The sequence below is a fragment of the Lampetra planeri genome, chromosome 25 (assembly GCF_965212315.1).
Source record: "Lampetra planeri chromosome 25, kcLamPlan1.2.h2, whole genome shotgun sequence".
NCBI classification, from domain to species: domain Eukaryota; kingdom Metazoa; phylum Chordata; class Hyperoartia; order Petromyzontiformes; family Petromyzontidae; genus Lampetra; species Lampetra planeri.
The window spans coordinates 8,399,732-8,426,245 of record NC_136131.1 but is presented as its reverse complement, the minus strand read 5'-3'; the positions used below and the strand labels follow the sequence as shown (position 1 = coordinate 8,426,245).

At 44.1% G+C, this 26,514-nt stretch overlaps 1 protein-coding gene across 2 annotated transcripts; it reads left to right on the top strand.

Annotated features, from left to right (window-relative positions):
• Nucleotides 1–40: 40 nt before the first annotated feature.
• GPR137C (G protein-coupled receptor 137C) lies at nucleotides 41–25,794 on the top strand. Of its 2 annotated transcripts, none has more exons than XM_078606193.1 (7): nucleotides 41–1,215; nucleotides 4,958–5,007; nucleotides 8,305–8,533; nucleotides 19,096–19,236; nucleotides 21,709–21,837; nucleotides 23,479–23,609; nucleotides 24,431–25,794. In XM_078606193.1, the coding sequence occupies exons 1-7, from the start codon at nucleotides 754–756 to the stop codon at nucleotides 24,570–24,572; spliced, it is 1,284 nt and encodes a 427-aa protein (XP_078462319.1). In that variant the 5' UTR covers nucleotides 41–753; the 3' UTR covers nucleotides 24,573–25,794. The 2 variants fall into 2 exon arrangements, with proteins under 2 accessions (XP_078462319.1, XP_078462320.1); XM_078606194.1 differs by having other exon boundaries at nucleotides 24,461–24,693.
• The last annotated feature ends 720 nt before the right edge of the window (nucleotides 25,795–26,514 follow it).

Sequence of the window (26,514 nt, the reverse complement as noted above, 5' to 3'; positions counted from 1 at the left end):
TTCTCCCTTTCTCACAAAGTTTCTGTTTTCCATTTCCTTCCCCAAGCCTTCGCACTCATGGGCCTGTTAGGAAACCGCCGCGATCGGATACATTCGCAGTAATTGTATTTCTTTTTTCACGCACACATTTTTTTTTTACCTCAGATTTCAAATGTTGTGACGGACGGGCGGAGGGGCATTTAAAAGATGTAGTCCGCGCAAGAAGTTCAACAACAACAGTCGTCGTAAACGTAACGCGTTCACGCATTTACTTGACATTACTAGGTGATGAAGTACTGAGATATTAATTTTAAATTGCTAAAATAAACACAGTTCTGACGTAAAATTTAAATACGCTGCATGGCAAGTGTTGAAACGTTGTTTCGTTTAAGTAATTACGCGAACGCATTTTGGCGTAGTTAAATACGTTTTATGCTCGAGGTCATGTAATCGTTAACATACAACACGTAGCCACCAACAGGAACTGCAGTTCCAGTGGTATTGTACTAACAAACCATAGCAACCATCAGAAGAGGAATAATATATCACGATTAACGTAATACAGTAGGAATATATCAACAATCTCGCATCACCAACAGCACAATAGAACCTAGTGTTACTACAACGTAATACCTCAACATTGGCTCGTTTGCTATAACCAACCAACCAACTCTTATCAACTTTAGTACGGGTACAGAACTAGTAGTAATCAACTCCAGGACTTCACCCTACTCCGTGTACGCGTGTTGCCCCGCGGCAATTTGGTCTTAAACCATGTCTCTGTGGCTGTCGATGGCCATGTTAGCAGCACCCTCACAACCACCACCTCCTCTATCATCCTCGTCGTCTTCATCATCACCACCACAACCCCCTTCAACGTGGGCACGCGGTGGCGACGTCCCGGGCCCTCCAGCTCCTGTAGGGCCCGCAGTGCCTCCGTCGGTAGCCACGGCTCTCACGGGCCTCTTCACGGGCCTCTACGGGCTACTCTTCCTCTGTGTCTACCTGCAGCTGTGGCTGGTGCTCAGGTACAGGTACAAGCGCTTTAGTTTCCAGACCGTCTTCCTGGCCCTGTGCCTCCTCTGGGCCGGCCTCAGGGCCACGCTCTTCGTGTTCTACTTCGAAAACTGCCAGGCGGCAAATCGTCTGGGGGCATTCGCCTTCTGGCTCCTCTACTGCTGCCCCGTGTGCCTGCAGTTCTTCACGCTATGCCTCCTCAACTTGTACTTCTCACAGGTACTGTGGTGGTGGTGTTGTTATGCTGTACGCGCGTGTGTTCAGGGCCTTCACCTTATGACTAGTCGGCCCACTAATGAGTACTCTGGTGCGGTAAAAAAACATCAGCATTGGGGGAGACAAAGGCGGTCGGGCGTGGTGCTGGTCACCCACCCCGTCGTGTGCCGTGCCGGCCTTCATAGGTGCTACTCGCTAACAGCACTTGTCCCTACAGTCTGTTAAAGCTATACGGGGGATATTTGTGTGTTGTCTGGCCTGGGGAGCGGTAGTGTCGTCGTGGTCAGCGCACTTCGCTACTCGAGTTCAATTCAAGCTCACGACCAACAACACCGGTGACGATTATCTGAACCAGTCCCGGGACTCCCCTAGGTCGACTCGGTCACCAATGAGTACCTAGTGCGGTGTGTAAAACATCAGCACTGGGAAGACAAAGGCGGCCTGGCGTAGTTGCTGGTCACCCGAACCCCTCGTGTGCCATGCCGGCATTTCAAAAATTATTTCATAAATGCTCCTTAACAGAGCACTTTCCCCAACAGTCTGTTTAGGTATTTGTGGACTGACTGGCCTACCAGAGGTCTTCAAATCGAGGTAGTTTGGTGTAGTGTGTAAATACTTTTGCTCGGTGAGATAATGGTGTCGTATTTGTGTATACCACATGCGTGCTTGTGCGTGTGTGTATTCAAGGTGCACGTAGCTTGGAACGAGCGACGTGGAGACGTTTTTGTTGGTATTTTATTTGGTGTTGGGTCTCCCCCAGGTCTTGCACGAGTATAGGACCCGATGTGTGTACACTTCAGCACTAAGGAGACAGCTGTGTGGGTGGGCTAGTCACACCACCCAGTTGCGGGCCTTAATTGGTGTTTGCGAACAGCATCTTGCCCATCAGTTGTGTGTGGCTTCAAATTAAAACCAAATTTTCGTGATGAATTGTGGATGTTCTTGTTGAGGCTATCGCCCAGGTGAGGTGATGGTGCTACGATCCTGGCCACCTGATTCCTGGATATGAGCAACATCTTCCTCAAAATCATTATCACCATCGCTGGGATAATCTTAAATAGAATGTGTATCATCATTGGTATTTATATCATGTGCATTATCTTCACTTTTACCATTACAATTATCTGCATTATGGTCATCCTCACAATTTCGGTCCTCGGTTGAGCTGTCATCTTCACCATGGTCACCATTATCATATTTATCAATGTCATCGTATGAATACTGTAATCCATGGAATAAATAATCAGCTTAACATCTTCACTGGCGCTATTTTAATAATTAAAAATGTAATCGTTTTGCTGCCATTTTTTGCATCGCTGTGTTAAGCTTCATCATTGCCATCTGTAAAATTGTCATTAAAGCTTATCATCCATTTTAGTTTCATCATTCTCATCATCTTTACCACAATGAGGTTAATCAACATCATCTTTACTTGAAGAGACTTTTAATCTCATCTTTATGCAGGGCTGTTATTTATTTCATTTTTATTTCATAAATAACTCTCTTAAGAGGCTTTGTGAGTCAGCGGGCTCTTAGGGTGTTTAAAGTAAACAATTATGTGTTATTACTCCCACGATTTATCTCCTACCAATGGGATAATGAAAATAAATTATATCTAAGTTGCTGTTTATTCTCATCACACCGCTGCACAAAACAGCCGTTGTTATTTATGGCCTCTCACCTGGCTTGAGGTATTTATTCGTGTGTATTGTCTCCTGCAGGCCTATACTTAATTTGGAGCTTTCGTGACTGCAGGAATTACTCTGTGGTTCTTTCGGTAAAGTCACGTATAAAGAGAAAATAATAAATTAAATACTAGCATACGACGTTTCGATTGCAACACAAGCAATCATCATCAGGTATAAATGAAATAGAAACACAAATCTAGTATACTTAGAAATGTAATGTAATACAACAGAGTCGGATAACATAACAGTCAACACCCTACCTGGTTGATTACGTTCTTCCTGAGAATGAGATAAAACACAGAACCAGAGACATATAGACAGACATATAAGTAGAGACAGATATCACAGAGATACATAGAGAGAGTGCCTATGTTTGTCTCTCTCTATGTTTGTCTCTCTCTATGTATCTCTGTGATATCTGTCTCTACTTATATGTCTGTCTATATGTCTCTGGTTCTGTGTTTTATCTCTCTCTCAAATTTTGCATTCTCAGGAAGATCGTAATCAACCAGGTAGGGTGTTGACTGTTATGTTATCCGACTCTGTTGTATTACATTACATTTCTAAGTATACTAGATTTGTGTTTCTATTTCATTTATACCTGATGATGATTGCTTGTGTTGCAATCGAAACGTCGTATGCTAGTATTTAATTTATTATTTTCTATTTATACGTCACTTTACCGAAAGAACCAAAGAGTAATTCCTGCAAGCCTCTCACTTGCTTTTAGGTGAACGCCATCGATTAAGGCACAAATGACTGCCTGTGTTCGGACCGATTAATGTGGTGATGGATTTGTGATTGCTGTGCTTCAGCCAGTGCCCTTAGAGACCCAGCATATTGTTTACACCGGCATCCACTGGGTTTAGTCGGGAACATTCTCGGCCTTGAATATTACTTGGTGTATTTTCCAAATAGGTCGAGGCCAGCTGGCCAGCTGGCCAGCTTGCCTCAAGGCTCTGCTTGTGTGTGTGTATCTTTCCCAAGTTTGCCAACTTCGCTTGTTTGGTTACACTTTGCTGAACAAACCGATGTTATTTCGGAGCTTTGCAGGTCGGCAGCTGTCAACAAACTTGCCGCAGTGTAAACGCACAATGCAATTAACACCGGCAAACAATCACACTCATCTGTCCCCCACACTGCTCTCTTGACCATAGTCCTTCAGCACAGCAACATTGGGTAGAATATTTTAAGCTAATCTCACACAAAATAATCATTACCATCATGGAGAATATGAGTTAAGCAACTTATAATCGGACAATATGCCTCTATCACACATATGTCTATCATATCAAAAAATACAATATTTTCACATTCCATGAGCCACACGGTCTACGAGAATGTATAGTTTCGGTGACATTTGGTTAAATACCAGCAAACTCTGAACTGGTTTTGACATTTAGTGTCGTCAGCAGAGTCGCTTGACTGCTGAGATTTGTTGCCAATAAACATCTGGCAGTTCACCACCATTGGTTCAAGCAAGTGTGACTGCCGATGCAACACTAAATGTCGAAACCAGTTCAGTAATGTTGAACCAATCCTGCTCATTTGGAAGCACGTGCTTTTTATGTGTGTGTATGCCTTGTGTTCATTCGTTGTTGTGATGGAAGAGCACATTATTGTCTTTATTGTTCTTGCCTTTATTAAAACAAAGTTAAAAGAAAAGCCATTAGCTTTGTCTCTCCTGTCACTGGCACCATTCAACCTTAAGTGAAAGAAGGGATGAGTTACCCATCTGGTTATTGTGTCACTTGAAATCAAGACCTAAATGAACAAATGCTAAATCCAAACCTTAATGCTTTGTTGATGTGCAGCTATTAGTTTTGAAGATATGTAGTTTTCAACAACAAAAACGCGTAAGGCTTGCACTAATTGCAGCGGTAATTTTCCTGAGCAGTTACGTGGAAAATGAACATGCGCAAATTGTTTGCCAACGGAGCAATACAAGCGTTTCATAAAATAGTGCTAATCAAGATGCATGTATGTGTGTCCCTATTTAATGATCATAACATTGTCGAGTTTTGTTGCAAATGTTACGTCTTTGTTTCTAATTTCAGATGGTAATAAGAGCAAAATCGAAGCACGCTGAAGAGCAACATAAAAACAAGTAAGAATGAGTACCTGGGAAACTTTCCAATTGTTTGAAACATACACAAGCGTGTGGATGTTATTAAAACTAGTGACAAAATCACACGGCCGAATTCCTGGCAATCTGCATTGCTGATTTAAAAACCTCATGGAGCAACGAGTGTGTTCCACGAAGCTGTTTTAATGAGGCAAATCAGAGCAGGCTAATTTCTGCAAGTCACAGTGATGCATTTTTTTTTATTGCGTGTGAGTTAGGCACTCATTGCTAATCCACCATGCAGCCCATTTGTTTTCTCAGCTGTGCTGAGGGCAGCAGTCCTGCTGATGTTGTCCATTCAACTTCCTGGCTGTAAATCCATTGTTGTGTGTGAGCTCTTGAGCACGCAAAAAAAATCTGCATTGTTTTGGTTTTACACGTGTATATTTATATTCGGTTTTTCTTTTGTGTGCCGAACAGGCGTGGGGTGAAGGTTGGTGTATTATGTAAAGTTGTGGGGTGAGGTTTGGTGTGTTATGTAAAGTTCTGAAACTCCGAAACATCCTGCTGGGATGTGATGTTGTCAGGAGGTACAGCAAATGGGTTTGGGAACCATCTACATCGCAAAAGATTTTGGTGTTATCACCTAGTACACTTGGTACCTATTCTGCAGATACTTGAGTTTCCTCCCACACAAAGCAAAACATGCTTTTTAAACATTAGCCAAATATCCCAATGCAAAACCCTCCTGATAATGAGACTCATCATAATGAGCATTGGGACTTTCCTGGGTAAGTAAATAAATGGAGCTATGCACCATGTGATTAAACATTCATTTTATGGACTGGAAATGAAGAGCACTTTCTTTCAAATATGAGCCAAGGACTTCCAATCCTTGTTCATGTTTGTGTATATGATATGGCTGGGTTTCTTTAATAAACAGACAGAAAGTCTGCTGGAAATGCAGTGGAACCCGTAGCTAACGTTATTAAAGTGGACCAGAAAAATGGAATGCTCGATCTGGGGAAAATTGGATTTGGAAATTCGGGAACAATATTTGTGATCGTAAAGATAGTTTTCCCATGCTTGAGCTACGAATTCAGGTCATGTGCAGGTGTAAGACAGAGTTAATGGAAACTGCTTTACAAAACTATTACTGGTAGGAACGAAGTGGACCAGACCACCAATAGATTAATGTGTCCGTCCGCGTTTGTCCGTCCGTCCGCGTTTGTCCGTCCGTCCATCAACATCGCCCCCTACTGCAAACACTTGGCATGACCCTGTCCGACAAGATGGCCACCCGCTCCCCCTGCGATCTGTGAATTAAACAAGATGGCCGTCGCTTCCGGCACATCACGGCAAAACTTTAAACTTCGCTTCAAAATTACTTTACTGAAACGCAGCACGTTTTTTTAACACAGACAAGAAACATTTATTAACACAGAGACAAGATACATTTAATCGCCTTATTTGTGCACGAAAGCACGGCGCGAGGCCTAGTGCGGCAGGCTTCACGAGGCCTAGTTCGGCAGGCTTATTAATACAGAGATGAAACGCAGCACGTTTATTTAAAAAAAAATTACTTTACTGAAACGCAGCATGTTTTTTTAACACAGAGACAAGAAACATTTATTAACACAGAGACGAGATACATTTAATCGCCTTATGTGTGCACGAAAAGCACGGCGCGAGGCCTAGTGCGGCAGGCTTCGCGAGGCCTAGTGCGGGAGGCTTATTAACACACAGATGAAACGCAGCACGTTTATTGTTGTTGTTGTGCATATTGGCAGTGGTGCCTGACTCGGCTGAATCTGCAGCCCGGCAGTGGCAGAGCGGAGGCAGCGAGAGGCCTCGTCGCTGCTGCTATTCACTCACTTATAGTTCTACCGTGTTCACTACATCTCTGTCGTGTTCACTACATCTGCTGTGTTCACTACATCTCTGCCGTGTTCACTATCATCTCTACATCTCTGTCGTGTTCACTATCATCTCTACATCTCTGTCGTGTTCACTACATCTCTGTCGTGTTCACTATCATCTCTACATCTCTGTCGTGTTCACTATATCTCTGTCGTGTTCACTATATCTCTGTCGTGTTCACTATCATCTCTACATCTGTCGTGTTCACTACATCTCTGCCGTGTTCACCACATCTCTGCCGTGTTCACATCTCTGTCGTGTTCACCACATCTCTGCCGTGTTCACTACATCTCTGCCGTGTTCACTACATCTGCTGTGTTCACTACATCTCTGCCGTGTTCACTATCATCTCTACATCTCTGTCGTGTTCACTACATCTGTCGTGTTCACTACATCTCTGTCGTGTTTACTACATCTCTGCCGTGTTCACTACATCTCTGCCGTGTTCACTACATCTCTGCCGTGTTCACTACATCTCTGCCGTGTTCACTACATCTGCTGTGTTCACTACATCTCTGCCGTGTTCACTACATCTCTGCCGTGTTCACTACATCTGCCGTGTTCACTACATCTGCCGTGTTCACTACATCTCTGCCGTGTTCACCACATCTCTGCCGTGTTCACCACATCTCTGCCGTGTTCACCACATCTCTGCCGTGTTCACCACATCTCTGCCGTGTTCACCACATCTCTGCCGTGTTCACTACATCGTATTCACACGCAAGTATTTCTACTTGTGCTGCAATCTTTGATTATTTAGCTGCTGGCTGCATGTTTGGTGGCGATGCTACCGTTATAGCAGCACCAACTGCGGTTGGTTCTGGGTCCATGGAAACGACGCTTTTCACTGCGAGTTTGTAAAGGGTTCCAGCAGCAAATGCGGTCTCTGTTTCAGCAAGCATCTTTTCAATGTGGGCGTCCAGACAACCATTGGGGTCTTCAAAGTCGTGGTTGTTTTCGGTATCCATGTCGTGCGCGCGAATAAAAACTCGAAGTGCCAAACAAACACTGCTCAATGTAGTACTGTTATATGAATATGCAAAACGCCCGTTTATTCAACTCTATGTAGACGACATAAAATGCACCAAGGTGCCGTTTATTCCCTCTATTTTATTTCACCTTTATACTAGTAAATGCATTCGAGTTTCCCCATCTAAGGTCAATTAATCTCAGATGTAATCGTTTGGAAATGAAAGACTACGAGTCTTTAAATCTCACAGCGTTTCTTGTCAAAACAAACACTTTTAATTAACGTTACATTAGAATACAGTAATTTTTTCTTTAACTCCTCTATACCCGGTCGATATCCCTGTACCGGTACTAAGTATTATTCCTACCAGCCCACCCCGCAGGGTCCTGTTAAATCATTATTATTTGTCCTCCTTTTGCGTGTGTACGTCTGTCTCTTTCTCGAAATAGCCGGGTGCTCAGAGGGGTGCTGCTGCTCGCCTCGCTGCTCTTCCTGGCGGTGAACGTGTCCTGCGCCGTCCTCGTGGCGGGCGGCCCCTCCTACATGGTGCTCAAGCGGCTGGTGCTGCTGCGCGTGCTGGTCAACGATGTGCTGTTTGTGGCGTGCGCCGTGGGGCTCGCCATTTGCATCTGGCAGATGGCCAAGCTGCCCGCCACGGGGATCTACCTGGAGTCTAAGGTGCGGGTCGGGCTGAAGCCAGGTCGGAGCTTAGAGCCAATTAAAACTATAAATTATTTGGATTTTACCAGGTAAGGCCCACTGAGCTATATAGCCCTTTATCAGAGGCGACCTGGCCACAAATGATAGCTCAACGAAGTGGCTTATCACGTGGATATTTATAGCAGCCAAATACTCTAAACGCATGTCACTTCGAAAAGTTGAGGGGAAAACTGGAGGCCCCGGAAAAAAATCCACGTGACTCCAAATATACAATTCTTTGGGGGGTCAGAGAGCAAGAATTTGGGGTTAAGAGCTGGTGGGCATGTGTTAAAAAAACATGTTTAATGTGTATGTTGTTGCAGCCAATGTTACGATTGGGAATTTTCCTTTTGGTCAGGACACATAATGATGCTGTCATAAGACCCTCCACCACGTGACGTTGCCAAACAATATTGTCAAGTGTGCAAGCGTTTAACTTATTGTTTCAGCTCACTGGTATTTAGCGATTAGATTTTATGTTTCGATTGAAACTGGGCCAAGCGTTTTCGGGACAGAATCCAGGTAGTCTGATTTCCCAGATGCTTGAAATCCAAGAAGTCTGACTGCACGTGACATTTCACATTTTTTTTGGTCGATCATTACGTGGCCTAACCCAAGTATCAGTTATGAATTGTGTATAAAATATCGTTTGCAGGCGGTAGGCCCCACTCCTAGGGTAGGAGCTAGTGTCAGGTGGCTAGAGCAGGAGGGAAACAAGTGATAGTGAGGAATGGTCACATCAACGACCTTGGCTGTTTTGGCCACTTGTGCTTGCTTTGATTCAGTTAACCTGCTTGGGTGGCTGTATTGCAGAGGAGGGTCGGGTTAGCCCACAGGATTAAAATAATGAACTCCACTTTGTGGAACTCTTTTTTTGGTTATGCTGTGGGTGGAGAGGTCCCTTTCACAGGAATGTGGAGTTTACACCAATTGCTCAGAGATGTTCACTGCCGAATGCTTGTTTTTAAGCATGGAGACGCTTTTTGTAGCTTTTTTTGCTATTGGGGTAAAGGTTTTAGGTCAAGGATGTTATATTGTTTGCAACAAGGGCTTTGTGTGGTTTTCGCAAAAGGGTTTATTGCGAGGGGTGGTGCATGTGCCTGACGTTTCACCTAAACAGTTAATGTTTATTTTATTTTTATTTCAAGCTTTACTCTTATGACATGAAGGGATTTTTAATTTAAAATACATAAATATAAACTTAATGTAAAGTAACATTGGATAACTTCCCCCCCCCCCTAAATTATGAATGTAACACTGTATTTACTGCACAGCTACAAGCTGGTTTCAAACGTGCTTAAGTTGGAGTTAAAAATTAACACCCAAGCCTATAGAGGCTGGCAAAATATGTAACTAAAAATACTAAAGCATAACATGCGGGGTTAACCCAGGGATTATAAATTGGCGAACTTTACATGGCATGTTCGGTCTGCAGGCCACACTCGCCTCGACATGTCTGGGCAGATCTCATTAAACAATCGGCATCGTTGAGAAATCGACACAAAACTCCCAACAGACCTCGTTAGACTTTTGCATATAGCAAATTTAATTAGGCACTTACCGCTAGCTGCATTCATTATTTGTCAAACTAAAAAAATGTATTGTTCAGTATTTACACCTTAATTTTTTTCATCTGTGGGGCTTGCACACTGTTGTGTTTCATGAAACTTATGGATTTGTTGTTACAGAGCAACACAGTCAAAAGTGATATAATTAATTCCTCCATAAAAATGTATTCTTATGCTCACGGTAAAAGTTATTTGCGATTGATGCAAATGTTATGCGACATGTTTGAAATACACTAATGGTCAGTATAAATATAGCAAATTGTTCAAAGGATTCTCTACAAAGGCATTCCTTCTAAGGAGTCTACAAAGGAGTACGATCGAGGCATACAAATGAGATGCTACAAAAAAGATATAATTAACAAGATAGTGTTGACTGGGCGTACATGTGGTGTTACAAATGATATGGCCTTACAAAGTGACGGTTTGAGACTGAGGGATTTGACATATATACTAACAGTATAACGTTGAAAACAAAACAGTTCTTGGATCGTGCCCCAGAATTGTGACATGCAACGGAGTCGATCGTTAAGTGTCTTAAAACTTGACAGAGATTTGGAAACGCAGAAGAGAACTTCCATGGCCGCAAAAACGTCATGCTTATATGGCAGCACAAACAACATGCCTACACGATGCTTTTTACCCGGGGGCGGGGTGGTGGCTATTGAGATACCCGACTGTCTGCTTTGGCACCTGTGGTTATTGTAGGGTTAATGGTGTGCAGTTTAGGAGGCTTAGTCGAGCAATGTTGACAAAGTGAGGCTGTCTAGCCGACACGCCCACATTTAATATTTTTAACTGCTTATTCAACCCCCCCCCCACACACAAATGTAACCTGTGCAGTGGGAAAATGAATGACCACACTGTTAAGTTTACAATATTTTGTCAATCTGCTGCTGAATGATGAGAGGGCCTCCCCCACACACCCTGTGCGAGTCGTGGAGGTTGTTTGTATGTACATATGTTGAACTTCTTTCACGCCGTACATAGCCAACCGTGCTAATCGGAGGTGCGGCCATACTTGACCACGCTGATCAGTGCGGGTTGGTGGAAGCGGTGGAGTGTGGACGTACGCACTTGGCAACAATGGATTTTGCTGCGCAGACTTCTGCTGCCAACCACATCGTTCCCCTACAAATGCTACGAAAATCAGATTGTTGTATGATGGTCACCCAACCAAGGCTGCTTAGTTTTCGAGATTGTACGTGTTCCAGCTGATATGGTCGTAGGCATTTTAACACTGTTTAAGTTTAGCTTATTTATAGCAGCCGTGAGTGTCTTTGTTATTCAGGCTGTTATGTCCCAAGGTGAAAAATAAATGAGTGGTAGAAACGTTTTACATTACCTTGTGAGCATGTGGCAATTCACAAGAATACCCCTAACGTCACAACCTTAAGCCCACAGTGCAACGTTTATTCACTGTTGGTCACACTCCATGTTGGTGCTTTTCAAACCACTTGTGTAGAATCTGCTACCTTTATAACCTAGGCCAATTTAAGTGGCTTAAAAATCCACGAAAACTATGTTTTTAAAATAAAATTATCTGCCGTACATGGTAAAAGTTTCATGGTATTTATTGTATGCAGTTCATAAGATGCAAAATATTTGAATGCGTTGGTTGTTGTTGACTTTTTCCTCCATTATTTTTGTTAACACCTCATTTGTGCAGCGAATATGGTCAGAAATGCATTTTCGTTCCTGTCCCCACCGCAGTAATTGTTGAAAATTGTCCAATCACGCAGGTGCGCCACCAATTTTTATCACTTATGTGCCTCCTCCCTCGTGTGCATAATGGTTGTGAAAGGAGAGGACAACGTGCCACTCGCTTTTAACACCCTCCCCCCCCCATCAGCTGACCAGCCGGTCCTAAAATCTCACTCAGTCACGGGTGAAAGGAGTCGCAGTGACACACACAGAGCCCGTCGTCGGCTGAGATCCCTTTTCGTCGTCGCATCGGTGTCGTTGACACGGGACGGGCTCGCTCGTGCCATCCCCATCGATTTGTAACTTTGGTTTTCGGGTGTCTGTTGCCCTTTCTCGTCACCTGCGCTCAGGGTTGAGCTTCTTGTGTTGCCAGTTAAGAGATTAAGTATTGATCATCAGTTGGAGCAGTAATGTTTTTACATCTCGCGTCAAGCCCTGCGTGCATCATAACTGGAATCAAACTCGTAGTGCATTGCTGCTGAGAGTTACGGGTATTTCATTAAAAAAACTCTGTTGGCTATCTTCACGTGCAAATAAATAAAGACCGTTTAGCCTATCGGTCTATTAGCTTTACAGACCAATATTTGCATTAATTTATTTAGACAGTGTACAGAGCTCTAATTATGTATGCTTTTATAATTACTTGAATGTCAGTCAGGACTCTTCCTGTTGTTTTATATCCATCACTCTGAAATACTATTGTATCCTCACCGCATCATGATCAGCTTAATTAAGATTGTTAACATATGTTGCTCAACTCGATTAAGAGAACTAACATGAGCCAGAGCAGTGTTTGCAGCCAATCTCTCGTGTCAGACCGGCTCAACGAGATGACATTGCAATAATTTATATTCTTGGTTCTTTCGGTAAAGTCACGTAGAAGGGAAATAATAAAATTATAAAAATATAAAACTATAAAAAAAATCTCACGACGTTTCGACTGCAACACAAGCAATCATCATCAAGTGTGACATCCACAGCAAGAAAATTTGAAAATGTAAAATGTTCTTTTTTTATATTTTTGTTATTTTATTATTTTCGTTCTACGTGACATTACCAAAAGAACCAATAATATGAATCGCTGCAGTCACGAAAGCTTTAAATCAAAATTGCAGTAATTTGTCATATTTGGAAACCGCTGTAGTGCTTTGTACTAAACGGCCACGACTATCTTAATGATGTTCAGAAAAAATATAATTTTTAGTTAGTCCTCATCAGTAGTACATACCATTGTCTTGTGTATGTACATTCACGTAATATTTTCACTTCCCCATATATAAAACACTGTACGCCAATACGCAATTGTCTCGGCTGGCAGGGCAAGACATTATTAAACAGTCATAACTTGGGAAATTCCCACCGAGAGAAGTTTGTTTTTCTTTATTATTATTGCAACATATTTTTAAGCCTTACCCACATCCCCCCAACTACCAAGCCTGTAATAGGAGGTGCTGCAAAGAATGCTTGGTGCACCCTAGGCTCAGGATAACCCCGTGATGTTGTGTCGCGAAAGGAGCTGTTTTCTTAGTTGCCAAGATGTCTGGAGCTATTATTAACTTGTCTGACCACCGCAAAGCACCAACGCGTTATGCCTCTCTCTGCACAAGCATTGCGATTCACTGCTGCTTACCAACCACGCGTTTTCTCCCACATACGCGCGCGTTTTTAAAAAATCAGAATTGTACATCGAAAACTTCCTCTTTCAAAATCTCGTGGCTCCCTGTGGGCGTATGTGTAGTGTGTGGGGAGCGGTGGCACAGCGGTTCGCGTGCTGCGCTATGAACCCAACAGAGACCCAAGTTCGATTGCCGCTCACGGCCAACACCAGTGAGGCTGTTTAGTAAATATCACCACTGGGGAGACAAAGGCGGCCGGGCGTGGTGTTGGCCACCCATCCCCCCATGTGCCGTGCCGGCCTTCATAGGTGCTCGCTAACAGCACTTGCCCCAACAGTCTGTTCAGGCTATACGGGGTATCTTTGTCTTTGTAGTTCAACATAACACAATGCGGTCAACGTTGACATTTTTGCTTGGATTTTGCAACTTGGCGTTGGCGGGCTCTATATAGTAGTTGTAATAAAAAATTATGTCTTAACAGATAGGTTTTCGTAGCCAATATTACGATTCGTGATAGTTTTTTTATATAAGACATCACCCCGTGATCAATTATAAATAATGTAATTTATTGATAACGAAGCCTCATAGTCTGAAGACTTTTTTCAAGGTCGGCCTTAAATTTGAGATTTAACCAAATCCTTTCTCAGGAGGGTTTTGCATGTGGGAGGAAACCGGAGGGCCCCCGTATAAAACCTATCGCACGTGCAAGAGGATAACATTAACCATATCCCAATTGGTAGACTTATTACTCGTTTGTTGTATGATATTTCACAAAAATCCGTTGTGCTCCAGAACCCTTGCCTGTGTACCACAAGCATTCGTGTCCACTCTCAGCTCGTTGAAAACACCGCACGTGTGGAAAATAAATCATCGCTGCTTTCCTGTCGCCCCAATTATAAAACGTCAGTCACTCCATGAATGAGGTGTTATGTGCGATATCGATTGTTAGTCAGATCAACATAGCCAGGTATCAAACTCAGATTTTCCAGGTTTGTAGCGCAGTGCTTTAACTGCTGCACCATTGCTCCACGAATCACCATCAAAGCGGGATCCAACAGCACTTCCATCACGGCTTTTTACTGACTGGCACATTACAAATATTGGATTGATTGATACGCAGACCTGAATTTAACATGAAAAATTAAGCAATAACAAACTATAAATAGTATTTTTCGATTTAAAGCTTTCGTGACTGCAGGGATTCATCTTCTTGGTTCTTTCGGTAAAGTCACGTAGAAGGGAAATAATAAAATAATAAAAATAAAACATAATAAAATACAATAATAAAATAATAAAAAGAAAACATAATAAAATACAATTCTCACGATGTTTCGGCCACAACGCAAGCAGCCGTCCTCAGGTGAAGAACAGGGCTGTCAGAAAGACAGCGTCTGAATTCTTTCTGACAGACCTGTTCTTCACCTGAGGACGACTGCTTGCGTTGTGGCCGAAACATCGCGAGAAATTGTATTTTATTATAATTTATTTTTATTATTTCCCTTCTACGTGACTATAAATAGTATTTAGCATCAATATAGGACACTGACATTTTCGGTCATGCTGGTTTTACTAACAGTTTAAAAGATGGCACGGAGAGAAAACTCGCGTGCCCCCTTTTGAGTGCCGTCCAGGTCTGCTTATTCGTTCATATTTAGTACAAGTGCACGCACCGATATGATCTAAACCACACAGTTTACTGGAGCAAGCAAAATAAACGCAGTATAACTTCCTCTTGGTCTCGTACACGGCTGCTCAAGGTCAGCGTTTTTGTTTTGCTGCCTCGGGTTAACTTAAGTGTGTACACCTCCTCCATTAGTGGGATGTGAGGCAGGAAGGTCCGAGTGGATGGGATGGATGTAGGGGATGCGATTTGGAAATGATTGAGCTGGAAAAACAGCATGCGGTTGTGCGAACCAATGTGTGCCATCTGTAGCCAGATGCAGGCAAACACAGTATCCAGATCACCGGTTTGAAAATTGGTGGTAAAATGTTTTCTTCTAATAAAAAAAATACGGATTGATTTACTGCCCTTTGTCAGCCAATTACTGGATAAAGCCGTGCCCATGCTGTGCCAGTCGTCGGGTTTAATGAAGCTGGGATGCACGACTGATTTGGAGATCACTCGCCACTGGAGAATCCAACTCAAAGTATATCTCAGTTGGCAAGGCCCTATTGAGCTATACAACACTTTTACGAGAACGACCACAGCCCAAGACATTCGGCAGTGGCGGCAGTTACAGGATATTGTAGGGTGGGAATGTGTAAAATAACAAGCGCAAAAACAATAATATTTACATGAATATGACTCGGGTCGCCGGATTTATATCGCAGTGAGCTGACGATTGTGCCACCGTTCTACCCGTTGTCACTATTATTTTTTGTATATCACCGGAGGTGTAATAATGCATCGATTAATTAATATTGATTCTTGAGCTTGCGGGAAACATATCGAATTGCATGTGTAAAAATCGATGTGTTTATTTTAATCCGCATGTGTTTTCTGTAATGGGTTCACGTGACCCCTTGTAGCCACGAGTGACGACTATATTCATCACAATGTAAAAAAAAAAAATTCTTTAATCGAATTGTGACAATTGTAGAATCACTGGGGGCAAGGTGGGAGTACAGGGGAATCGTTACACGTCTGCATATCACAATTTCAATGGAACATACAAGAAACAACTGTCCCCTGTCCTAATTTTCCCGGAAACATCTTTGAAATTCACTCTGCATCTCCCGAATCTATTGACTGGAAATCAAAACGTAAAACCGCACAAAAGCATGTTGCTATTCCTCCATACGACACAATCGTGCACTGCGTTACATTCAGGATTTTAAAGGCTGGTGACTTAAGACGTGCATACCATGCGCAAGTATGGGAACTTACTACCGGGTGACAATTTGCTCTCTGTCAAGGGAGACTTGGCGTGCAAATAATGGACAACAACATCCCATTGTCCACTCCTGAAATAACATGGCAATGGAATTATTTAGTAAGGTGGCATTACAGTGTGTTTGCGCAAAACAATCGGCTGCAGGTTTTGTGCAAATAAATTGCAATTTTTTTCATTTTACCGTTGGAAAACACTTTTTGACTAACAATTGGCTTTCTATCTCGATGTTTTGCAGCCTGTTATTTTATTTCCAGACGTTATGGTCGTGGAAATATTATATGTGTGCCAATTATGTCAGAGCTATCCAGTAATGGCTTTGTGATTTTTGAATGTAATGCTTTTACTAAAACATTATGTATAAAGCAATGAAAGTAATAATTCTTTTCCACTTTTATCATTATTAATGGAGCGGTATTATTGACTTTATTTTTTAAAATCCGTAACAGCATTTAACGGTTCTTTTTATTTGATACATATAATAATTGTACATTTTAGTGCTGTCTTCAGACGTGTGGCCCCAATGCAAGCTTAGCGGTTTGAGAATAACGCATCGAGAAGCCATCGTGTGCTGCGCGTTATAAAAGACCTGTTGTTTTATCTGTAGAGGTGCCAAATGCTGGCTCTTTTTAGAAGCGACTGGCCTTTCCCATTGGCCCCGTGGGGGTAAAGAAATGAAACAGGCGTTGCATAGACGATGACGTTCTCATGATGAAATTCTCAAACACGAGCGCATTTCGAGAAGGAAGAAAATATGATCTTCATTGAAGGGGGTGCTGGGGTGTGGCGCCTTGCAGATTATTTCCTACCAAAGGAGCGTGCTCAATAACCTTCGTACAATGCCCCCCCTGTTCAAATTTAAGCGAACACTGCAGAAGAAGAAAATAATGAAATTGCCATACATCTTGAGGACACGAAAGGCGTCACGCCGGCGTGCTGCGCCGTGCTCTCGCCCCCCGTGTCCCCCCCTTCACTCCACCGTCTCTACTGGACACAAGCTGCTATCCGCGGAGTTTATTTCGCAGCCCTTCCTGCAGATGCCTCGATGGTAATAGGGCAGTGGCGCAAAAATGTGTTCCCGCACGTAATTGCCCTCATTATAAAACATCGCAACCTGGCGACCGTACCCCGTTGCGGAGCGATTTGGAAAATGATGACGCTGTAATTACGGCCGATCAAAGGACACGTGTTCTGACCCCTCTTCTTCATCTATCATTCATGTTTAGATCTAAGTCTGCAAAGGAAGGCCACTGCAACCTGTTTATTACACAACTTCAACAGATTTACAAATTTAGTAAACATTATAATTGTCGGTTACTCCGTTTGGTTTATTGTTGTTTTTGTGGATATTGAGTATACTGTTTCAGAGATAGACCATAGCATATTACATACAACAACAATCGTTTGAGTGCTAAATTGCAGTGATGATTATTTTCTTGCCATTGTTCTTACAGTGCAATTGTTCAATATGCGCAGTCTGTATTTTCACGTGCATGTTTCTACCAAGCGTGGAGGTACACATGTTATACTGTATGTCCGTGTTTGTGTGTCAATGTGTGCACATGTGTCTGTGTGCACCCATGTTTCTTTCGGTCGTGAATGTGCCTGTGCGTGTACCCTGTGTTTATGCCCTGTGGTAGTCATTAGGTGTGTCTATCCATATGAACGTATCGGCAATACACCGCTGCAGCATAACACACCGGTCCTCCTAAAACAGTCTGACGATGTTGCTGTTGTCCTTGAGTAACTTGCACTTTCCCCATCAGAAGTTGCCATCGATTCATCTTCTTGGTTTTTTCGGTAAAGTCACGTAGAAGGGAAGTAATAAAATAATAAAAATAAAACATAATAAAATGAAACAATTCTCACGACGTTTCGGCCACAACGCAAGCAGCCGTCCTCAGGTGGACGGCTGCTTGCGTTGTGGCCGAAACGTCGTGAGAATTGTTTCATTTTATTATGTTTTATTTTTTTTATTTTATTACTTCCCTTCTACGTGACTTTACCGAAAAAACCAAGAAGATGAATCCCTGCAGTCACGAAAGCTTTAAATCGAAATTTGCCATCGATTCAGCAGCTGCTTCCCCATTTGAATGTGTGACATGAGTCATAATCTTTTGATACCACCGTCTGCCAAGAAATTATTTTGTAAATGAGTCAAGGAACCATCCAACCAAATCGAGCTGCTCATAACGTTCGTCTTCCGACTGCTTCGACATCACGAAAACTGATTTAAACGCACCCCCCGCAAAAATTTCTGGCCGGTGTTGTGAATCGTGGGAAAATAAATAATTATTTGGAACATTTTTCTTTTTTTCATACCGCACACCGATGTACCGCCAATACATTCATGTATGTCTGCATGTGTCCGTGCGTCCACTCTAACCACCGTACTATGGAGCAGTATTGCAGTGGTTACTGCTGTATGGAATTGTATTAGAGTGGTTAGCCAAAACCTAGATACCTGGTTGCGATAGCTGGCCAGCGTTAACATCAGTAGTAGAAAAGTGTGATCGGAACCAGCGCAGGACCTCCCATCGTTCGACTCGACCTTCGATGAATACCTGGTTCTGTGTGTCTACATCAGCACTGGGGAGACTGGCCACACCACCCGTTTGTGTGTACTATGCCAGCCATTATAATCTGTGCTCGCGAATAGCACTCGCAGCAACAGCCTGTAAAAGGCTACACCGGGAGTCTTTGTCCATGAGCTTGCCTAACTGGACGCCCACCTCCCGTGCATGTGCTCGTTTGCCTGCGAGCAGGGCACGTCCGTGTGCCAGGCGGTGACGGTGGGCACGCTGGTGATCCTGCTGTACGCCACACGCGCCTGCTACAACCTGGTGGTGCTCGCCAAGTCCGCTCCAGGATCCTTCAACTACGACTGGTACAACGTGTCCGACCAGGTACCGCAACACGGCTGTGGCCAATTGCAAGCTATAATCTCAACCCCGTTTGTGTGTTCCTATTATATAGTTAGGGCGTGCCTGTTATTAACACACCTATTGCCAAGCATCATGAGATCCGAAAGCAATTATACTTTTTGTGGCAGTGGTATTTTTTTTTAGAAATACTGCTGGCATAGTGGTTAGGGCATCGCACTATAAGAAGCTGTCAAAACAGTGTTGGATAGTTGACAAAGCTTTAAATCCTTGGCAAGTGATATCTGAAACCTGTCATGTTGTCCCCTCTTTTTTTGTATTAACTGCACTGACCAACATGGTTAAGTATGGTCAAAGAACCCCCACCCCCCGTGACCAACACAGCAATGTAGTGGATTGACAAAGGGCTTTGAAAAAGTAAAGTGCATTTTTTCTAACGCACCAAGCATCAGCTTACAGGCAGAGGTGGCAGGCAGTGGTTCAGATGGAGGCCAAAGGGCAGCGGGGAGATATGTGACAGGCAAGAAGAGGTGGGAGTGGGTGGGTGGGTGGAGGGCCGGCAAGGGGCTGTCAGGCAGGGGCAGTGAGAGGGGCAGGTGGTGGTGGAGGGTAGCAGTTGGCCAGAAGGCAGGCGGAGGGAGAGTTCTTTATTAGGCAGAGGAAAAGTGGTGAGCAACTTGGGTTGAGTGTCTTTTTTAGGGATGGAAGATCACCATACTGGCAGTGTTATTTATGTTTTTTACTGTACTGGCAATAATTTGGACTGGTTTGAATGAAAGTAGTTTTGAATTAATAGTTTAAATTCATTTAAAGTTTGTGGCTGTCTTTGTGTGTGAAACGTTGCTTGCGTTCATGTTCTCTAAAGGAGAGGTGTTGGATTCGTTGTTGGTCATTTATTTCCGCAACTTTCATTTCTTTTACTATTATGTAGCCAAATAAGGTGTTTATTCATTACAATTAGCATCATTCAACAAAATATAATATTGAAGGTGTCGATGTAGTTCATTAATGTTCTTGAAATTGTAGCTTGTTAACCCTTGCGCTATCAATATTTCATTTCAAAGTGCCACTTTTGTTGATGAGGGGGGCTGAATGCCATGCATTTAGACTCGAAAAACAAACAAGTCAAACAACAAAACAGCTTGAATTATTCAGATGTTTACCTCGCTGCAGTTTGAGCCTTCCTTTGTGAGAAGAAATAGTTTTGAAGTCGCAGCAACGCGGCTCAAACGTTGTCACTGCGCCCTCTAGTGACATGACTGCACTTGGACTTGCACCTTTTAAAATAAATCTACAACACGACGTGCTGTGCACGTTGGGAGACTGGCACTGCAGCTGCAGAACGCCGCGGTGGAGATATGTTAACTTTCTCGCCTGGCAAGCAGGTGGGCGTGGGTTCGATCCCGACCCTGATGCCTATATATCTGGAATTTGCATGTTTCTCCCTCCGTATTTGCGTGGATTTTTCTCCGGGTCCTCCAGTTTTTCCCTCCACATTTAGAAACTTGCATTCAGAGTATTTGGCTGCAATGAATTTCCACGTGATGAGCCACTTCTTTGAGCTATCATTTGTGGTAGCCAGGTCGCTTCTTAAAAAGAGCTACATCGCTCAGTGGGTCCTACTTGATAAACTAAGAAGTTTGATTTTCATATCTTCTTCACTCGTTGTGCGGTCAGAACCGGTCTTATCGGGCCACTGTTTGTTATTGGTGCGCACCGACAAACGTCAAACAAGAGTCAATAATTCATCGCATGGGTTAATCGTCGGTTTCCTGTTTAGGGGAGCAGACTTGTACTGCCGCACTGCTGTTGATTGATGTTATTTTAGTAACAAATAAACAATAACATGCTGTTGGTAAAAAAATCATTCAATTTACCAGTTTAAACAGCAATAAACAACACACCCTTGTCTTTATTTGTGCAAAAGCGATGTGGCTGGATGTGGTTGCTTTGGGCAGCAGCAGCAGCAGCAGCGCCTATTTTATTGAAATGTTAACAGTGGACCATGTGGCTGTTGTCACGTATGTTCACGGCAGCACAGTGTTAGAGAAGACTGAGCAACGGGCACAACTCTTACAGAGTTGGATACAGAGCTATACTTACCATATATTACTCTATTACTGATAATTTGTAGATAAAACACCGACCAAAGTCTGATTAATACTGACCATTATAGTCGTCGTTTACCTTTTAAATAGGCCTTGTCGTGTATTCACATCTGTGGTATGTGTGGTAAGTAGTGGTGGCAGGGGGTTGGGTGGAGGCGAGGGGGGAGGGTTGGGTAGAGAAGAATGAGCATTCCAATCCTGGGTTCAAGTTGATTCAATTGTGCTGCCGTTTGTGTTTTTCTCTTTGGTTAACATCTGTAAAGATTTAAAGACAACGCCGTGGTACAATCCGGGTTCCCAGTGGTGCGGCTTGGCGTGGGCGTTTGCGTTCACTCACCCACAACCGCCCCCCCCTCTCTCTCTCTCGCTCACCCCGTGCCGCTGGCAGGCCGACCTGCAGGAGCTGCACACCAACAGCAAGTTTGTGCTGTTCGGGGTCGTGCTCTTCGTCTGGGAGCTGCTGCCCACCGGCCTTGTCGTCATTTTCTTCCGCGTCCGACGGCCTAACCAGAACCTGGTAACGTTGACTTGCCTCCCTTAAACCCGATAGAGAGGGTTTTGTCGACGATCGGGCTCCTTTCACGCCCCCACCGCCACTCTGGGAATTGTCCCTGCGAGCGTCACACATTGACGCCCGAGGGTTTTTTTGGGGTTAGATCACGTAAATATAAATGTGTCGTTAAACCCACCGCTACCCGACACAGACAATTAGTAAGCTTTGTTAAATAAATAAAACATGCCAATTAGTTACGAATTCAATACACCAGTGTGTTGAAGAGTAAAACCACAACATTTACGATTCGAGTACGACATTTTTCTGGTAATTACAACCAGCCTCATCAGGCAACGACCAGAATTGTGGAGAAATCCTCCTCCTGTTTCGGTGTTAAATAGGGGGGGTGAATATAATGTCGTCACTTGTGAGCCAATCAGGTGTGACGAGAGGGCGACGAGCAGGGTCCGCTGTTCCCAAGTAAACTCTCATCCTCGGGGTCCCTCCTGGCAAAGCCACCCCCCCCCCGGGGGATCCCTTCCTAACCCCGACACTTGAGGGTCGATCGGATGTAGGCACAAGGCCGATGTTCCTACCATCCACCAGGGTCAGTCAAGGGCAGTCGAGTCACGTGCCCAAAGTGCCATATCCCGCCATTTCCATATCGTGCAGGAAGCAAACCGTAGCTGTGGTTTTAGGTGTTCACAATGAACTGTGGGAATTCTGCAGGTGCCTCTTAGTTAGGACCTTTGAGTCTCAGCAGGCACTAACTCGAATACTGTGTGAGAGCGTTCAGGCTGCGCTGGTAAAAGCCTGGGTTTACATTGCAAGTTTCGGTATCCGTTGATCAAACCGGGTTGATGGTCTCAGCCGGTCATCAATGAATGACTTGCACAATAAAAACCATTGCATTAGATCGGTTCTAATCCTTATGATTAATAAATCCTAAATAATTTAATTAAATTTCGTTTTGGTATATCAATGTGACGGAACATTGCTCTCGTATGCTGAATGGGTGAAGAAGTGTGGACCACTATGAGACCTCCTTTACCAGTGGCAAAATATAGTAATAGGTTTTTACCCTTTCAACTGGGACAAAAACTGACACCTTTATTCAAGGCATCATGTTTGCAATAACCACAACACAAGCAGTCAAAATGCAAACAAAAATAAACAACTCTGATGATGATAATGATATGCACTGTCCTTGAAGTTGATTGGTCCAACACCAATGGAGATTAGGCTCTAAGAAAAGCTGTCTCGGGTGTGGACCAATCAACTTCAAGGACAGTGCATATCATTATCATCATGAGAGTTGTTTCTTTTTGTTTGCATTTTGACTGCTTGTATTGTGGTTATTGCAAACATGATGCCTTGTATAAAGGTGTCAGTTTTTGTACCAGTTGAAAGGGTAAAAACCTATTACTAAGTGTGGACCAGAGGTCACTTTAAGGCTCTCTAGAGGTAGCTCTGTGATGTCCGCTTCCGGGGGTCTTGTCTCACACGAAGGTATTCATTGCTGTTTGAGAGCGAAGCACATGGGTTGCTTCGTCTAATAACATGATGCCGATAGCACGATAGGGATACAATTGGGTGGGATATGACAAAGCAATATAATAGTAACAATAACAGAACTCCAGTAATTGATGTGTCCCTTCCCCGCAGTCTGCTGCCGGAGTGCTCGGCGTGCGTGGCTTTGCCTCCCGTGTTCATTTTTTCGACAACCCGCGAAGGTACGACAGCGAGGATGACCTCACGCGACCCCTGGGAGCCCATCCCAACGGCCTCATTGGGAGGTGAGTGCTGCGGATAGGCGGTGGAAATTGTCAAGCGTTGAGGCAGTGTTAATTTATTCGGAATTTCTAGTCATTGTCGTCTTGGTCAAGTCTGACAAATGTGGAAATCTAGTCAAAGTCTTAGCCAGTGGATTTCATTTCGTCATTACAATATATCATTCTGACTAAGGTATCACTGTTGAATTTCCATCCAGTAAATCCATTACTACTACTACTACTATGTGAATCACGAACCAATAAAATACTGCACGAATCGTAAATAGCTACTTTCTACGAAACGATAATGGACCGCTTTGGGGTAATAAAATAGGGAGGGCAGATGCCCGAGAGGATATCCGTCGTGGAGATGGGCAATAAATTTGTCTGGTGTGTAGGTGCTCGATGGCAGGATGTGTGTGGTAGGGTCAACTGTGGGTGAGAATATGTTTAAATGGGTAAAATGCCAAGTATGCAGCTAATCTGGAGCATTGTTGGTCTGTATGCTTCGTGCATGCCCCTATGGGGGGAGCGGTCGTGTAGGGATAAGCGCACTGCGACCCAAGTTTGATTCCCGCTCGCAGCCAACAACGGTGATGAATTATTACCAGATGTTGTGACTCCCCGAGATCAAGTCAGCCTTAAATGAGTACCTTCATGCAGCGCTTAACCATTAGCACTGGGGATACAAAGGCGACGAGGCATGGTGCTGACCACTCACCCCGTCGTGTGCCGTGCCAGCCTTCTTACCAGCCCACTCGCTCATCGCATTTGCCCCAAACAGTGTATTAACGGCCATATGGGGGGGTGGGGGGATCTTTGTCTTTATCTGTGTGACCCCATAGCCTATCGAGCATGTGCGGTCTGTACGGCAGCCCCGGGCGCTATGGCTCCATCCGCAACAGCTATACGAGGTCGGCGTCGCCGCTGCTGGTGCACGGACGTCCGGGATTCTCGGTGTCTCCGTACACCACGCCGCAGTCCTAGAGGAAGAGGGAGAGCCACCACAACAACCACAACTACCACCACACAGCTATTACAACAACTGTGCCGAAGCTTGACGGTGGTGGGAGGTTCGCTGTGCTGCTGCTGCTGCTACTGCTTGACGTCGTGGTGTATGGGCAGCGCACACTCCGACTACCGCACGGCATTCCCAATCGCACAACGCACAATCGACACGTAACCATTCACCACCCCCCCTCCAGTCCATTGATTCATTCATTCAACGTTGTCACCAGCCTGCTTCCCACCGATTTATTTCACTTGATTAGTTGTATTGTTGGATCAACAAATTTTTTTTCAGTATAATTTTGACCGTCTCGGTTGTATTATGTTTTTTCAGTTCCGTGCTGTTTCGTTCACTCAATTAGCCTACATGTATCATCAGCGTTATATTGTGCATATGGTGTGCAGTAAATAATTCTGCAAGAGCATGATGCTATGTGTGCAGCATGGGCATAAATTCGATAGGTCAGTGAAACCGCTACATACCTCTCACGCAAGCACCCACACGCTCGCACGCAAAACTTGTAACCTACTGTCGGACAATTGTGGTTATTTTGTATTTTTCCTTTTTTAATATTTCAGTCTTTTTTTTGGTTACGTTTTCTTTGCTGTCAGAATTTCACCTTCAGTGACTCCGAATGGTTGTCATTGTAGTCGAGCAATCGACTTGCAAGAAAGAACGTTTGTGGTTTGGCCCATTCTCCAGGGTATCGCATGAAAAAACGCCTTGGTTACGCGAGAAGACACGCGACCATCGTCGCCGTTACGTTAAACTGTCAATTCAACGTCGTCGTCATCGTTGCCGCCGATGGAAAAACAGAGCAGCTCCCCGATGGTGTTTTCGGATTGTGCCGCGTATTATCAGGCATGGTGTCCGGTGTTTCGCTCCTTGTCCTGGGAGCTATGCTTGGGAACTAATTTCCCCGAGAAGCTCCCACTGTGTGGAGGAATTCATTTCCTAAAGTAGCTCCCAAGCTCACAGAGAGAGCTAGAGTACAACTGCAAAACGTTGCATAGTAGCTGCAGCGCAAGAGTGGTCTTCAATTTTTATTACTGCTTTTCTTACACGTCGTCAACGGATTTGATGTCAGCTTTTGACGATGGTTATTTGCTTTCTACCGCCGCGTCTGCCGGCAAAGCCAAAATCGTCGCGAAATAATTTATATTTTTATTCGCTCCCAACGGCGAAAAAACTAAAAAATCCCAGCTTGTAACGTTAGCTCCCCCCCCCTCTACCTTTGCACACTTGACGTGGTCGCCGCCACCGTTCGATCCGTCTACCAGCGGAGTTGAACATGGAGGTGTCAAGCACGCACGCCTTGCCAAAATCAAACGCGCATGCCGCACCTTAGAGAGGGCTGCCAGTTTGCCACGCCGCGTACGGTAGTGCACTTTGTGCCACGGTTGGTTAGGCCACCGTGGTGAAATGGGCGTTTGTGCCTTTGCGAAATTGCGGGGGCTGGGCACGGTCATTTCTTTGGCAGCGTTGAGGAGGATCTATGCCGCCTTTCTCGAGCCCAGTTACAGACATGCTGAGGGTTAATGGTGGTATGGTTTACAGGTAGGAGATTTTATTTCGAGAAGTTCTCCTACCGCTGTGATTTCCACATTCATTCGTTTCATGGTCTTTTTTTTTTCAACGTGAAGTAAAAAAAAGCAGAAACCGATGGTCAAATCTGACGAATTGGAACAGGTGAAACTTTGAACTGAGGGTGAAGATATCCGTTGGTAGTTGTCAAGTGACGTTAAGCACCGATGCCGTTCAGGAAAATGTAACATTGCCCTCTGTGTAGGAGGTGTGGATGCGTTTTATTAAAGGAGCCTTGCGAGCGTGGTGTCAAAAGTTCAGCGAGGGGGTCGATCGACCGCGAGTCCACCAACAAAACGGCCAACATTTACACCAAAACGCTTTTGAGTTTCAATG